The 14209-nt window shown below is 40.6% G+C and overlaps 1 protein-coding gene across 15 annotated transcripts in view; it reads left to right on the top strand.

Annotated features, from left to right (window-relative positions):
- The window catches only part of BLTP1 (bridge-like lipid transfer protein family member 1), a 2102388-nt gene that overhangs the window by 241199 nt on the left and 1846980 nt on the right, over positions 1-14209 (top strand). For all 15 annotated transcript variants that reach the window (XM_078676841.1, XM_078676840.1, XM_078676839.1 and 12 more), the window contains 2 exons: positions 4095-4212; positions 12318-12473. In XM_078676841.1, coding sequence (XP_078532967.1) covers positions 4095-4212; positions 12318-12473 — 274 coding nt within the window. The remainder of the gene's footprint in view (positions 1-4094; positions 4213-12317; positions 12474-14209) is intronic.

The raw sequence follows: 14209 nt of genomic DNA, 5'->3' as shown, positions 1-14209 counted from the left end.
CCATCCGGAGTTGGTGCAAGGTCTCTTTCAGCAGTGGTGAGAGCTTTGGTTAGATCTGTTTGCTACCACTGAGAACACACAATGTCAACAGTTTTGTGTGCCGGAGTTTCCAAGGTGGCTCTCGCTCTGAGGTGCTTTTTGTCTTGAGTGGCGCTCAGGCCTCCTGTATGCCTTTCCGCCCATATCACTCCTGCCCAGAGTTTTCAAGAAGATCAGGAACGCCCAGGCCCAAGTGATCCTTGTGGCTCAGCACTGGGCTAGTAGAGTTTGATGTCCCGAGCTGTTTAGCATGGCCTTCATCATCATTATATTCCTCGTGTACACTGATATGTTAGACTTCATTGCACCACTTGTATTTGAATTTGGAAGTCATTATTTTATGTATGTTTTATGGTTTATATAACCGAATTAAAGATTTTGAAATGCAATTAGCTGTGCTGTGTTGGATTTCAATGCCATGGATATCATTTGTTTAGCCACTAGTAATTCATTCTAGATCCAGAAATCTAGAACTGGCTTTATCTTTATGGGTGTGATCAAAGAGCCCCAGCAGACTAGTGTCTACACTCAATAAATTTTGTCTAGCTCTGATTTGTATTAGACATTGTTATTTTCTAGCCAGTAGTTGGAAATGACTGGACATGGCAAAGGCATGTGCCAGAACCTGGCATATTCCGATTCACCACAGGGACGGCTCAGTGGCGCTATATTGTAGAGTCTATGTAATATTCAGGGCAAAAGATATGCCCTATGTATATTAAACTGGATATTCTTTAACCTCCTGCTTCTTGCAACTGTGTAAAGGTGGGCTATAATTTTCTCCCATTTTTTGTCATTGAGTAGCCTTTGTGAGTGGTTTCCCTGAGCAAGGTTCATTTGATCAGAGGTTTCCTAGTGATGTCCAGGAGAGCTCTATGTATCCATGTAAATAAATGTCTGTCTTTTCCAATAATATGATTGGTATATATAAATACTTTTCCAGCTCGGGAATTAGCAAGCTTGTGTTGGCTGGCATCGCTCTACAACTGTAGCGTACATTGTGTTTATATTTGAGGGATTCCAAAAAGAGTGGCTCCCCTCAAAGGTTCAAGAAGTGACAGTGATCACATTGCTCAAGCCAGGTGAACTAATGTACAATTGAGGTTCTTACAGGCCACTGTCCCTGATAAATGTGGAAACTAAAATCTTAACTGAAATTCTGACATGACGTGAGGCCTAGTATTGCCATATCAATCTGGCTTTCTACCAAGGAGATCCATGGCAGATACCTTGAGAATATTGTGTGCCGTAACAAACCAGATTAACCTAGAGTTTAATGCAGCTGCAGTGTTCTTCTTTACATTGTTGGAAGGTTTGGGTATGGATTAGAGGATAATCAGCTGGATAAGACTACTATATGCCAGTGCCATCCCGAACATTACAGTCAATAACAAACTCCAGAAGCATACAATTAGCAAGAGCAGCAAGACAAGGGTAATCCTCTGTGTCTGATGCTCTTTGCCCTTGCCGTAGAAGTGCTGGCAATCATCCTTAAAGAGAATCACTCAACCTATGGCATAAAATGTGGATCAAGGAGAATACTAAATATATCACTGCATGTTGATGATGTTCACCTTATGGTCAAATACCATTAATTTAATCTGAACGTAATAGGAGGACAAATCCAATATGGTAAGTTATCTGGGCTTATTATCTGGTCTAAACATTAATGATGTCACACACAGGAAAAAAACAATTCAACCCGCATTGGAGTGCCTCAAAAAGTGGCAGATCACTCCAGTTAGATATCTGGGCATAGAATATCATTGGGACATGGAAACAGTACTGATAGAGAATTATGGTACCAATATGACAAATATAAGAATGCTGGTTGAAAAATGGAATAAGCTTCCAAAGTCAATGGCTGTATAGCACTCACCATAGCTAGACTTGCATAGAAAACTTAGGATATCACTTTTAGTGGAAGCTCATATTTTGAAACCGTTACCAAACCTATAGATATATAGTTTATGGGATATATGTATAGATAATAAATGCATTACACTGCAGATATTCAGGGATGGGACTTTAGCAACACCATCAAATATACTATTATACTGATTGCAAGACACCATACATGAGCTACTTCCAACATCTACAGAGTCTCCAGATGCAGGGCAGTTCTCTCCAGTCCCCTACTACTAAATTGATAATGTGTATGTATCATAAGATGTTAAATAACATAAAAATTGAAAACCAGTGCATAAACGAGAAATGGGAGTTAGACCTAAGACCTAAAATGCAGATACACAATGGGTATACTGCTGCCAACAAACTAAGGAGGTATTTCCTAATGGACAACACAGACCTACACATTACGAAGCTGTACATGGAGTCTATTATGCACTGCTGTCACTTAAAAATGGGCTTTGAGAACATTAGAGTTTGGAAAGTCCCTCATACCAGTCACAGACTTTCTCTGCTTAACATCAGAGTGTCCGCTCATTGGTGCATTCTGGGTAAGGGTACACAAATCAATTTTCAAAAATGATAGAAACCAACACGTATAGGACTCCACTAATCACACAGTCAGGCTATGTGAAATGTAATTCTAAGGCATACAGGAAGTTCACAGTGATAGGATTACTATTGGCAAAATGGAAATTGGCTGTGACCTGGGTTAGAACACCAGTTCTGTGACTTAAAGTGGAAGTACCTACACGAAGGGATGAAAGACGTCGCCGAGTGGATGAAGGACAGCCGCCTGAAACTGAACTCGGACAAGACGGAAGTCCTCATCCTGGGATCTTCGCCCTCCGCCTGGGACGACTCCTGGTGGCCCCCAGCCCTGGGCACCGCACCCAAGCCAACCGACCACGCACGCAACCTGGGCTTCATCCTGGACTCCTCCCTCTCGATGACCAGACAAGTCAACGCCGTCTCCTCATCGTGCTTCAATACCCTGCGTATGCTTCGCAAGATCTTCTGGTGGATCCCGACCGAGACCAGGAAGACTGTCACCCAGGCACTCGTCACCAGCCGACTGGACTACGGAAACGCCCTCTACGCCGGAACCACAGCCAAGCTACAGAAAAGACTCCAGCGCATCCAGAACGCCTCCTCCTGACTCATCCTGGATGTCCCCTGACGCAGCCACATCTCCAGCCACCTGAGGAACCTGCACTGGCTCCCCGTCGACAAGAGGATCACGTTCCGGCTCCTCACCCACGCACACAAGTCTCTCCACGACCTGGGCCCCAAGTACCTCAACGACCGCCTGACCTTCTACACGCCCACCCGCCAGCTACGGTCCACCAGCGTCGCCCTCGCAGCCGTACCACGCATCCGAAGAGCCACCGCCGGAGGAAGATGCTTCTCTTACCTGGCTGCCAAGACTTGGAACTCCCTCCCCATCCACCTTCGGCTGACCCAGGACCATCTCGCCTTCAGGAAACAACTCAAGACCTGGCTGTTCGAGCAGTAGCATACCCCTCCCCCCAAGCGCCTTGAGACCCTCCCGGGTGAGTAGTGCGCTATACAAATGGCATGATTGATTGATTGATTGAAGTAAGTGCAAGAGATTATTGATCAGTATCTGCCTAGAGGATACTGAAGAAGTGTTAAAAGAGCATGTGATGCTTCCCCTAATTTATATGTATTGACCTATGTGTACATTTAACTTTGTCTGTCAATGGGCCATGCCACGAAGAAAATGCTGAAAATGTTTTCTAAATGGTGCAAAATAAATTGCAACATTGAGGTTTCAAAAAAAATCCCCCCAAAAATCATAGAGGTTCTCTGTGGGAAGTCAGTTTAAAAAAAAATGAAGTAATCAATGAATTGTGGGAATTTAATCACAACTGACATGTTTTTTATTGAGGACAGTGGCTAATGTAATAAAAATATGCATGACTAGGACAGACTGCAGACCAGCAAGCAAATTGTAGAAATATGTTCTTCTCGCTATTTAGATTTAAAAAGAACCACATGTAGTTGAGATATATTAGGAGGCAGTAGCATTGGTAAAACACTGTGTAGGACCCTTAGTTAAATACACTAATGTGGTACCCTTTGTTTCATGTTATAAAACTGTAAAATATTTCTTCCTTCTTCAGTTCCAGATAAATGCCAGCTACCCACGGATTTGGAACATGCCTCAAAGTTGGCAGTGTGAGCTAGAAGTTTACAAAGCAACATATCACTTCATCTTTGCACAAAAAAGCTTCTTTACAGGTAATTTCCCCAAAGTACTTTTTTTTTTCTTAAAGGTTATCTTGTTAAGGAGTTCACGTGTACATTTAAAAAAAGGCCTTCAACAAATACGAAGCATAAGAGGCCATTACCCTTTAATGTGATGTACATTCAAATATGTAATAGTATCTACCACTGAGGTGGCCTTGCCTGCTCTGTAGTGTTCAAAAGTTAAGCGCTGACTATTCTTATGTGCCCCGCGAGATTCAATGATTACTGTTAAGGGCGTAAGAAATTATGTCTTAGAGGAACTGCTGGTGAGTAGATGCATTCCATGCTGAAAGTTGTTGCCCAATTCTCTCTAGGCTTAGCATGTGACTGCCATCATGCCTATATCACCTCGTGCTTCGGCAGCCCAGCAGTCAGAAACGTCTGTAGCAAGCCCTTCTCTATCTGCTCCTTCTCTAACATCTGGTGTTGTGTTCTTGACTCCATACTACACAAAGTGGTTTTTGGCAGTCTCAAAATAGGACTCAAAACTAACATGCTGTGCACAATGTTTTTATATAGACCTGAAAGCAGTATTTTCTATTGAGAGTGTGTCCAGACTTAGTTATCTGGATTAAGCATGTGGATGGCCACTGATCTCTGGTCTGAACATTTGCATAAACCATATATGAAACGTGTTGGATGTATTTTATGAAGAGAATCGAAGGAAGAATTAACTTTTAAAAACTATCAGTTCAGGAGGTCTGGAGTCTTATTGTTAAGAACTATAGAAACATATATGTAAATCTTATGTATTCTATTTTAGTACATTGCCTCTTTGTTGTATTACTTTGCAAAGTGACCCTGCACCACAAGATGATAGCGATCTAAGTTGGCTCCAAAACATCCCCGTTTGTAAGGGAGTGTGCGGACATCTCACTTGATATTTTGCGGGTTACCTCCCCAAACCAGTGTGGCAAAGAAACTCCTATTAAGCCAGATGGGAATACTGACTGACAAATATACCAACTTGGGGAGAACCAGCATTTTAATTAGTGCTGTTCTAACAACAAAGAACAAGATCTTACTTTAACAGAATATGCTATACAACAGCCTATCCATCACCGGGCCATAATTCTCTCCAGTTGTGTGACATCACAATTTTTGTGTGTCATCTCCTCCATATACTTTAATGTGTTCTTCGCACCAGCAAATTGGATATTCTATGTCAGCCGGTTTTGTTTGAAGGAGTTAAAAGGAGGGGAGTCTGATTTGTTTTTGTTTATAGAGATTTTAAAAAATCCACTGGAGTATACCAGCTCTTGGTGTATGGGGGACAGGTTTAGAGCAAGTTGTGTTATAAATAGTATAGCATTAGTGTGCACAGAAGCCAGAGTCTACCCTTTGGAATAGTGGCTTAATGCAACTCATCTATCTAATTTAAATTCATATTTTCTTCCTTTGTTATTATTCCGCCAGCATTCGCCTCAGTCTTTGTGCGTGTGTGTGTCCCTCCATCTAGGACAAATTGGAGGGACTGAGTATAGTTTGGAGAGAAAGGACCTAGATGCATTATTTCCACCAAAATAAACAGGCAACTCAAAATACTTTGCCTTCAAGCATTGTCATCTTTAGTAGGTGCAATGACAGCACCATCATACGCTCTTTAATTTGTAGAGAGAGGCCTGAACCATGCAAATAACCTGGCAAATGCCTTCAAGTTTCTTAGCAAAACAACTGTCTCACTGGCTGCATCTGGGTGTACTCCACTTGGGAAGGAGCTGTCACTTCTGTTCCATTTGAGGCACGGCTGTATCAGAAATCTGCCAAGTTTCGGCCTGGACTTCAGTGCATTAGTTTACCAAGCACCAAGAGCTGCACGGCCTTTGCAGTAACCAGTGATTGGCTTTTTACTTATTGTGCATTCAATTGCAATGGCATTTTCTGATTATGACGTCTTTCTTAGTTGGAGATTTGCAGGGGAAGAAATAAATGTATCTTAAATGAGGGTTTTTTCTGATGGCTACTTTATTCTCCCATAGATTCTCCATCAGTAGCCAGCTTACAATCTCTGTCAGCTAGTAGGTATTGTTTTAAAAAAAAAAAAGGTTTTCAAGGTGTGATTCTCTGTATTATGCTGCTTTGTCACGTAGTCCCTCTTTAGGAGGGGAATAACATGAAACTGATTTTATGGGTTTTAAATGGTTGCTTAAAGGAGCTGAGTCATCACATCCAGTGGCTCTTTGAGATCACAACCAGAGTCACTATGGTACCGTATCGTGCTCATTTCTAGGATAAAAGGTTTTTGGAATACAGACGTCATCTAGTAAATAGCGAATCTGTGGAAAAATTGAGAATTCCTCAACAAAAGTTACTAATGGTAAGTAACTTGTTCTTTATAAATTGATATGTCCACAGCAGTTATTGCTGCAGGACTATGAGCCACTAGGTTGAGCTCTTGGAATTGATTGGCTTTCAGGCAGATGGCTTACCAGAACACTTTTCCCTACATTTGACTTTTTTTAAATCAAAATGGGTAATTACTCTCTCTTCTCTATGCTGGAAGCAGCATAGAATTCAGTAATTTTCAGGAAAGACTGCTTTGTAGCTATTTTAGACCACTCATGATTCTCAATTCTGACTCACTTGCCTAGGAAGGAAACTCCTCTACCCAAAGTTGGCCATACTGATTAAAAACAGTTTAAACGAGGAAATCACTTCACATTTAATCTTATGAAATTTGTTGGCAAACTGGCTGTGGTGAAAACACCAAAGAACACAATGTGTTATATCTTCTGTAAACATTATTAAATCCAAGAACTCCTAGTTTTTTGTCACTCCTACTGAAATTTGGAAACAAGGAGCAATTCTTAGAATGCGTTCCTAACAGCTAAAATCCCATGGGCATTTGAGATTACTATTGTTTGTATCACTTCTATTATACACGGTGATGAGTTTGAGTTGCCACCTTTTCCTTATGTTTTATACACTGTTTATCAAAGCACTAGAGGCACTGTTGATGACTACAGAAGGGTTAAGAGCTTTGTGCGATCTAAGTACATCTCAGCACACTTAAATCTTCACAGATTATGCATTGCTTTGACAGATGTGCTAGTCACTCAATTAACCTCTTTAACTCAACGTTAATGCTAAAAATGAACATACATGTGAATCAAGAAGTGGAGTTTTAACATTTCCTAAGAAATTGTGACTGAATAAAATGTCATGGTTTTGTCTTTCGTTATGCTTTCATATCTTGAACCGGCTGAACATCCCCTTCTTAATTGGCATATCAACTATTGTTCATAGATGACTTTGCATCCCCTTTACTCAAGTCAAGTCATAACTTTATTCGGTTAAAAGCAAATAACCATAAAAGTACACACAACATTTCATTAATCGGGGATACATAGACAAGAAAGATACATTGCAAAGTTAAGGACCGACATAAATATAAATTTAAAATTCTTAAATACAAATTGATTTACGCAATCTAAAAACATTTTTTAAAAATTCAGAAATAGATGCCACAATCTAAATAACATCTAATCTCTGCAGTATATGAAATACAGGGCGGCAGCGGTTAACTTCCATCTCCTTCAGAATGGGAATAATCAGTCTTCTCCGGGGTAATATATAAAATTTACAAAAAAATATAATGTGGATATCTGATTGTTCAGAGAGGGCATCACACGGGCATTTAATTAAATCACGTGACCATGAATTCATAACGGAGAAACTAATAATCCTAAAAAGAATATTTAACCTAAAACGTGTTAAAATGAACCGGTCATGTTCCCTCATGGAAAGGGTTACATATGGTTGTATTTTATCCTGTGCCACTATCATTTGGTGAGCTACAACGGTTTTTTCTTTGATACCTCACTTATTCTTATATCCTCGAGGTATCTCATACAATGTTCTTTTAGTGACTTCCTTGGGATATTGCACATTGAAAGTGGATCTTTATAATAATTCTGACAACCCATTTTCACAAAAAAATCTTTATTATAAACAAACCATCTTATCCTACTTACATGATCTAAACATAAAGCATCCTTTATGATAGCACGGTTCAGTGCACACTCATCGTTGGTCCAAACCCTGTGCCATGTTAATATCGGCTGGATCCTAATTGTGTCTTCAATGTACGGTTGTCCAAGCTCCATGTGGCAAATATAGCTTGAGACACTCTCAGGTACAGCTAAGATGTGTCTCAAAAACATAGTCTCCACAAGCTGGATTGATTTTACAATGGCATATCCCCATATGCCAGCGCCGTAGACAGCAATTGGAATACATGTTGCATTAAAAAATGTTAAAAGCTCAACTATTGTTTTTTTCCCCATTTTTTTCGAGATATTTTTTAGGGCCATAATTGATTTACAAAACAGAAATTTTCTTGCTTTTATAGCACTTACCCATGTGCCGGCTTCATGAAACAAAATACTTAAATATGGAAAAGTAGGGGTGAAGTCTAGAGGACTAGCAATAATGTACATAGCCTTCTTCTTTTTTTTATTATTTGGGCCCAAACCGCAACTCATAGAAAATGTTTTAGTACAGTTGATATTCAGGTCTAAACTTGGCATAAAGATGTTAAAGGAAGTTATTAAGCCTTGTAATGCCACAGGTGTCCTAGCCATGATGACCGCATCATCTCGTAAAGAAGCGCAGGTATCGGTCTCCTAGCTACCATGGGCATATCCATAGATTCTATCAACAAGGCTTTCTCAAGACCATTTATATAGATGAAGAATAAGAAGGGGGCACTCCTTAAGGCAGTGTAACAGCAGCACAAACCCAAACTATTTTAGGTTCACCAGGTTATACCAAATTTCTGAAAATAACTGACTTGGCACATCTTTATAAAGCTTTGTTGCGGGTCTTTTGTCAAGTCAAGACACAGAGGAACAGGAGATCAGTACTCTGAACCCAAAAAAGTGTGCCGCATTGGCATCAATTGCACAACAATTTATAATAGAGTGGTTAAACTGGTAACAGTGAACCAGAAACCTTTGGTATGGGCTGTGACAAAGGGTGATTGATGAAATGTTTATCTTGCCTCCCAGTTGTAGACTACCAAGCTATTTCCTATGAGATTCATCTACCCCCACAGATGAGGCCAATGTTCCTGGCTCTTGAAGCAGAAATGTGACCAGTAAAATTGCCCTCCAGTAAGGATTCATTTTCAACCCAATACCCAGCAGCCCATCTGCCTCAACCCCAGCGCTTTTGTAAGTTGAAATAAAAAGGGCCTGAACATGCTTCCCCTTACTAGTCTTAACAAGCTGCCTTATCAGTTTTGAAAATTAGACAACATGTTCTCTGGAGGATGGAGACTGGTAAATACATTCCCAGGTAGTTAGTTACTGGGGTCCAGCTTTCCCCATATGTACTGGCCTTTTCAACCAGTGCCTGCTTCCAGAATCTGTCAGTGACTAAGAAAGGCTTGACAGGGTCCTTGAGCCTCACCAAACTATGCCTCTGTTTATCTTGATGATGTCATCCTCTTCAATAAAGCCTGGGACAACCATTTAAATCATCTAATAACGATATTGCTGACTCTACAAAGTCCATGTTAGCCATAATAAATTCAGATAATTTGGGTATCTTTTTAGAAATGGAATGATGGAGCCAGAGGAAGAAAAGGTGATGGCAATAAATGATATTCCTTTCCCACAAAATAGGAGATTAGAGGCATTCCTAGGACTCGATCGATACTATAGAAGATGCATCCTCATTTCTAGACTTTGCCCCACTCACGCAAATGCTTAAAAAGGGAACTACAAGTAAGGATTTCTATTACCCAGCCCATGCGGCACTCCATGTATTTAACAATTTCAAAGCTGTACTCTTATTCAAGCGAATATTTTGAAAATAAGAAGAAACTATAGAAATAGAAAATAGACGTCCGGAATTAGCCATTCAGGATTGGGTTCTGGAAGAGAGAGAAACTGAGGAGTAGGATCGTGATGAATGTAAAGGCCAGAAAGGAGCTCATGTGATGGCTTAAAAAGCCAGATAGGGACTGAACTTCTGGCCAAAGTAGGAAGGCTGTGATGAAAGAAGGGCATCCAAAGATATGGGAAGACTCTGCTATCTGCCCTAAGGCATACCAACCTCTTCCAGAACTGATGGGAAAATTCAATATTTAATTTCCTTGTATCCCAAAGGTGTAAACAACCTGTATGGACACTGAGAAAGGAATATGTAGACTAAAGAGAATAGGTCAGACAGACAAAATAGGCAAAAGAGCTGTACCCCCTAAACCAAATCACTTAACTGTGCACTTTTAGCCTTCTTTTTTTTCCCTCGGAGGTGCCCAGGTCTAAAGTGGTACAAAACTGCAAAGAAACAGAACCCGTTTCAGTTCAAACAGTGAAGAAAACTGTGATATACACAAGACACTGACACTTGTAATGCTCAAGAAAATTATATTGTTTATCCTGAACTGAGCCAATAAAAGTCCTTTAATCAATGAAGCAATAGGACTAATTACTCATTTACGGCCCCCACTAATTTTTAAACACTTAGCCTGATTTATTAGATAGCTATGTTTTGAGCCTTCCCTTAATCTTGGACTGCCTCTCTTGTTACCTTTGAGAGTCACGTGCTAAAAAGGGATACTTGGTTATTAGTTGTCCAATTTGGGTCCAATAATATTGTGACCCCATGACATTAGTGGTAAATAATTCCTTATTATTACAGTTGGAGCACAGTAATCTTTGACTTCATTGGGACTAAATGAACCGGAACTCACACCCCCTCACCATTATTTGCAGCACATAGAGCAGTGTTCATGTACTGGTAAAACAAGGTACCACCAATATTTATTATTTAGCAAGAGTAAGAAAACTACATAAACTCTCAGAGCTTTTAATCCGTCAAGCAGTTTTTGATAAGAATAAATTTGAACAGGAAAATACATTACGTGAAAGAGAAGGTTGAGCTGGTTGCTACTTTAGGCTCTTGATCAAGAGAACATTTATACAGCATCAAATAAACCTTACAATAGGCTCTCATGCAAGAATGTAAATCCATGTTAAATGAGTCATGGCTTTTTGATTAGCCGACCTGAGACTTGTCTTGAAATTAGTGCAAACTATTAACCATATTCCTTATTTTCCCAAATTGGACTGTATAACACTTAACTTATTTTTAAAGAAAGTTGTTCATGTTGCATTTTTCTTCCTTTAAGAATGACTGGAGAATCTTGTGTTCTTGGTTGTCTTGGAGTTTGGTGGCTGTAGGTGCTTGACTAATGTATTTTCTAAATGTTGCCATGAGGAGAGATACACAGCTGTATTCTGTACAAGCAATTGAGTTCTTACACTCGCCATTCATGATCACAGAATAGCCCTTAGGAGCATTGCTGTGCAAAGGCCATGCTGTCCTCTGTAGGCCCGACCTTCTTCATTGAAGGCTCACGCATCCCACAGACTGGCATCTTTCTTCAGTGACGGGAACTGCAGGTAATGCCTCAAAGACAAGTTACTAGTGAGTCTGGGCTAAAGCAAAATGGATTCCCAGCTATTAAATTCAAAGGTAAAGTATTAAATTGTCATTTCATGGCTCCATTTACATTACTCAAGAGTATTAATTACTTTGAGATTATTCTGTAGTGATTAATCTCAGGATGATAAATATTAGGCAAGTGTTTTGTTTTAAATTTTGCCCATAATTTCTGAACTTTTTACTTGTTGAATCCATTATTAATATCAGATTTCACTTTATTTTTCTCTACATGTTTACATGAGAATCAACTTTCCTCTATTTTTTTTGTTTAAAAAAATATATTGGATAAGGTTAGGGACCACTGTACCTCAATCTTTTCTGTTTTTGACATTAATAGACCCCTCTTACCTACTTAGCTAATAACATTGCCTTACTTTCAACCTTAATCCTATTTAATTTCCGTGACACAATGTACTTTAAAGTATGCTTTTGTGGTTCTCTGGCTGCAGTTTTTTTTGTGAATTGTTCAGTTTGCTTTGATTGCTTAAAAAAGTCAGTAATTACATTTACAGTTTGAACCTTGTATATGATTTTTTCTGACATTTTTTCATGTTATAAAGCACTATTTAGTTGAATGGGAATGATCACCTTTGCCTTTCGTAACCGGAAATTCACAGTTTCTAACTAATGGCTTTTTTCAGATCTGATTCAAGACTGGTCCAGTGACAATGCCCCTGATATTTTCTCATTTGTGCCTTACACTTGGAATTTAAAAATAATGTTTCATCAATTTGAAATGATTTGGGCAGCAAATCAGCATAATTGGGTTGATTGTTCTACAAAACAGCAAGAGAATGGTAAGAACCGCATTTAAAGTTTCCCAAAAAATTATAAGTTAGCACCAATTGATATGAAATATGCTTGTAAAAACTATAAATACATAACTGTATGCTTGTATTTACCAGCCTATTCTATAGTGAATGACTTCTGATCTTTATTTGCATTCCATCAGATCTTTAAGATCAAATATATCAGCCCCTACTAATTTGTTTCCCAAAGTTAACTCTTGAATGATTCCAAACACTGCTTGCGCTGAATCCAAGATTCTTTACTGTTTCTATAATTGTAGAAAGAGGGAAGGCATAACCAGATAGATGCAAAGTATTGGATTTCATTTAGAAATATAGTATTCTTACCAAAAACGCTACACTCCTTTTTAAATAGGTAAATTTGTTAATATGCTATGAAATGATTGCAAAAATGATGGATGGTATTTGTGGTTTGCATATAGCTGGGTCTGAACTGAGGTGGCGAAGTGAGCTAAAGAATGATGATGGATTTAACCCCGATCTGTGACTGGGAGTGAGTGTCTTTAAAGTTTCAGCGCTCCGTCCATCATCTCCTTGTGTTTGCTGTGTTGGACTTAAAAGCATATACACACAGAGGGCAATTTAGAAGTGCCCCCTGTAAACCTTCCAGCCTGCCATCCGCGACGCTGTTCTGGCCTCCTAGGGTAAGAGCATTTGCTCTCAGGAGACCCAGAACAAAAGACTGTCCGGGAAGAGGGTGTAACACAGCCTCGCACAGGTTGCCCTGCTGATAAGCCTTCCTGGGGCAGCAAGCCTCAAAGGGTTCTTGCCTTTGAAATGCAAATCTGACCACTCCCCCCCCCCCCCACAGGAGAGGACGCCGACCCCTTTGTCCAGGACCCCCTCAGCACCTGGACAGGTGGAAAAATGAGCTAGTCAGGTAGGCGTGCTGCCTCCAGGCTAGTACCACCCCTAAGGTGGGCTACTGTGAGGTGGACACAACTTTTTAGAAGAAGACATCTTTGTGAGAGCATACTTAGGAATTCTGGGACAGGGTTATGCCCTCTTCCCACAGAAAGTGGTCATATAGGGGGGCGTAGTGACCCCAAGTGTCAGTAACCCCTTGGCTACTACCCTACACTCTCCTAACACCCTTAAAATCAATATTAAGGGGAGTCCCTGGCGCCAGAGAAGCAGATCTTGACAACCTACGAAGAAGGATACAAAGCCACGAAAGCAGAAGAGAGCACCTGACCTGCCCCGGCTGACCTGCCCTCCGCTCTCTGTCTACTCTGCTCAATAGTCAACTCATCCTGCAGCTGAGTGCCTCCAGAACCTAGGAGGACTGCCTGCCTTCAAAAAAGGCCAAGACCTCTTGTGAACAGTGAACCTGTTCAAAAGAAACTCAAAAGAAGAGACTCTGACACCTTAGGAACTGCCAAAGACCCGACATCCGAAGCCACCTCTGCACCCGACGCCTCTTGCCCGAGTTGAAGTGACCCACCGGTGCCAACAAGATTCCACTGTGCTCCAGAGTTGGAGTCCAGTGTGGTCTCACCCCTTGTGGACTCCCCGATGTTACCTGTAGCTTCTGCACGCAGTACCCCTCAACCACGACTGCTCCTGGTACGGAAATCCAACACCTAAACATACCTTTGCATCTGTCACCCCTGTGCGGTGGAGTAGAAGACCCCTGGTGTCCCTGCGTGCCAGAGCATCACAAGTCTTGAACCCTCCTGTTGATTCACTCAGGTAGGTCTTCCAGTCAGAGCCTGCAGCCTTTT

This window comes from Lissotriton helveticus, chromosome 2_1 (assembly GCF_964261635.1).
Source record: "Lissotriton helveticus chromosome 2_1, aLisHel1.1, whole genome shotgun sequence".
NCBI lineage: Eukaryota > Metazoa > Chordata > Amphibia > Caudata > Salamandridae > Lissotriton > Lissotriton helveticus.
Note: the sequence above shows the minus strand (reverse complement) of the source record. Positions and strands in the feature narration are given on the sequence as shown.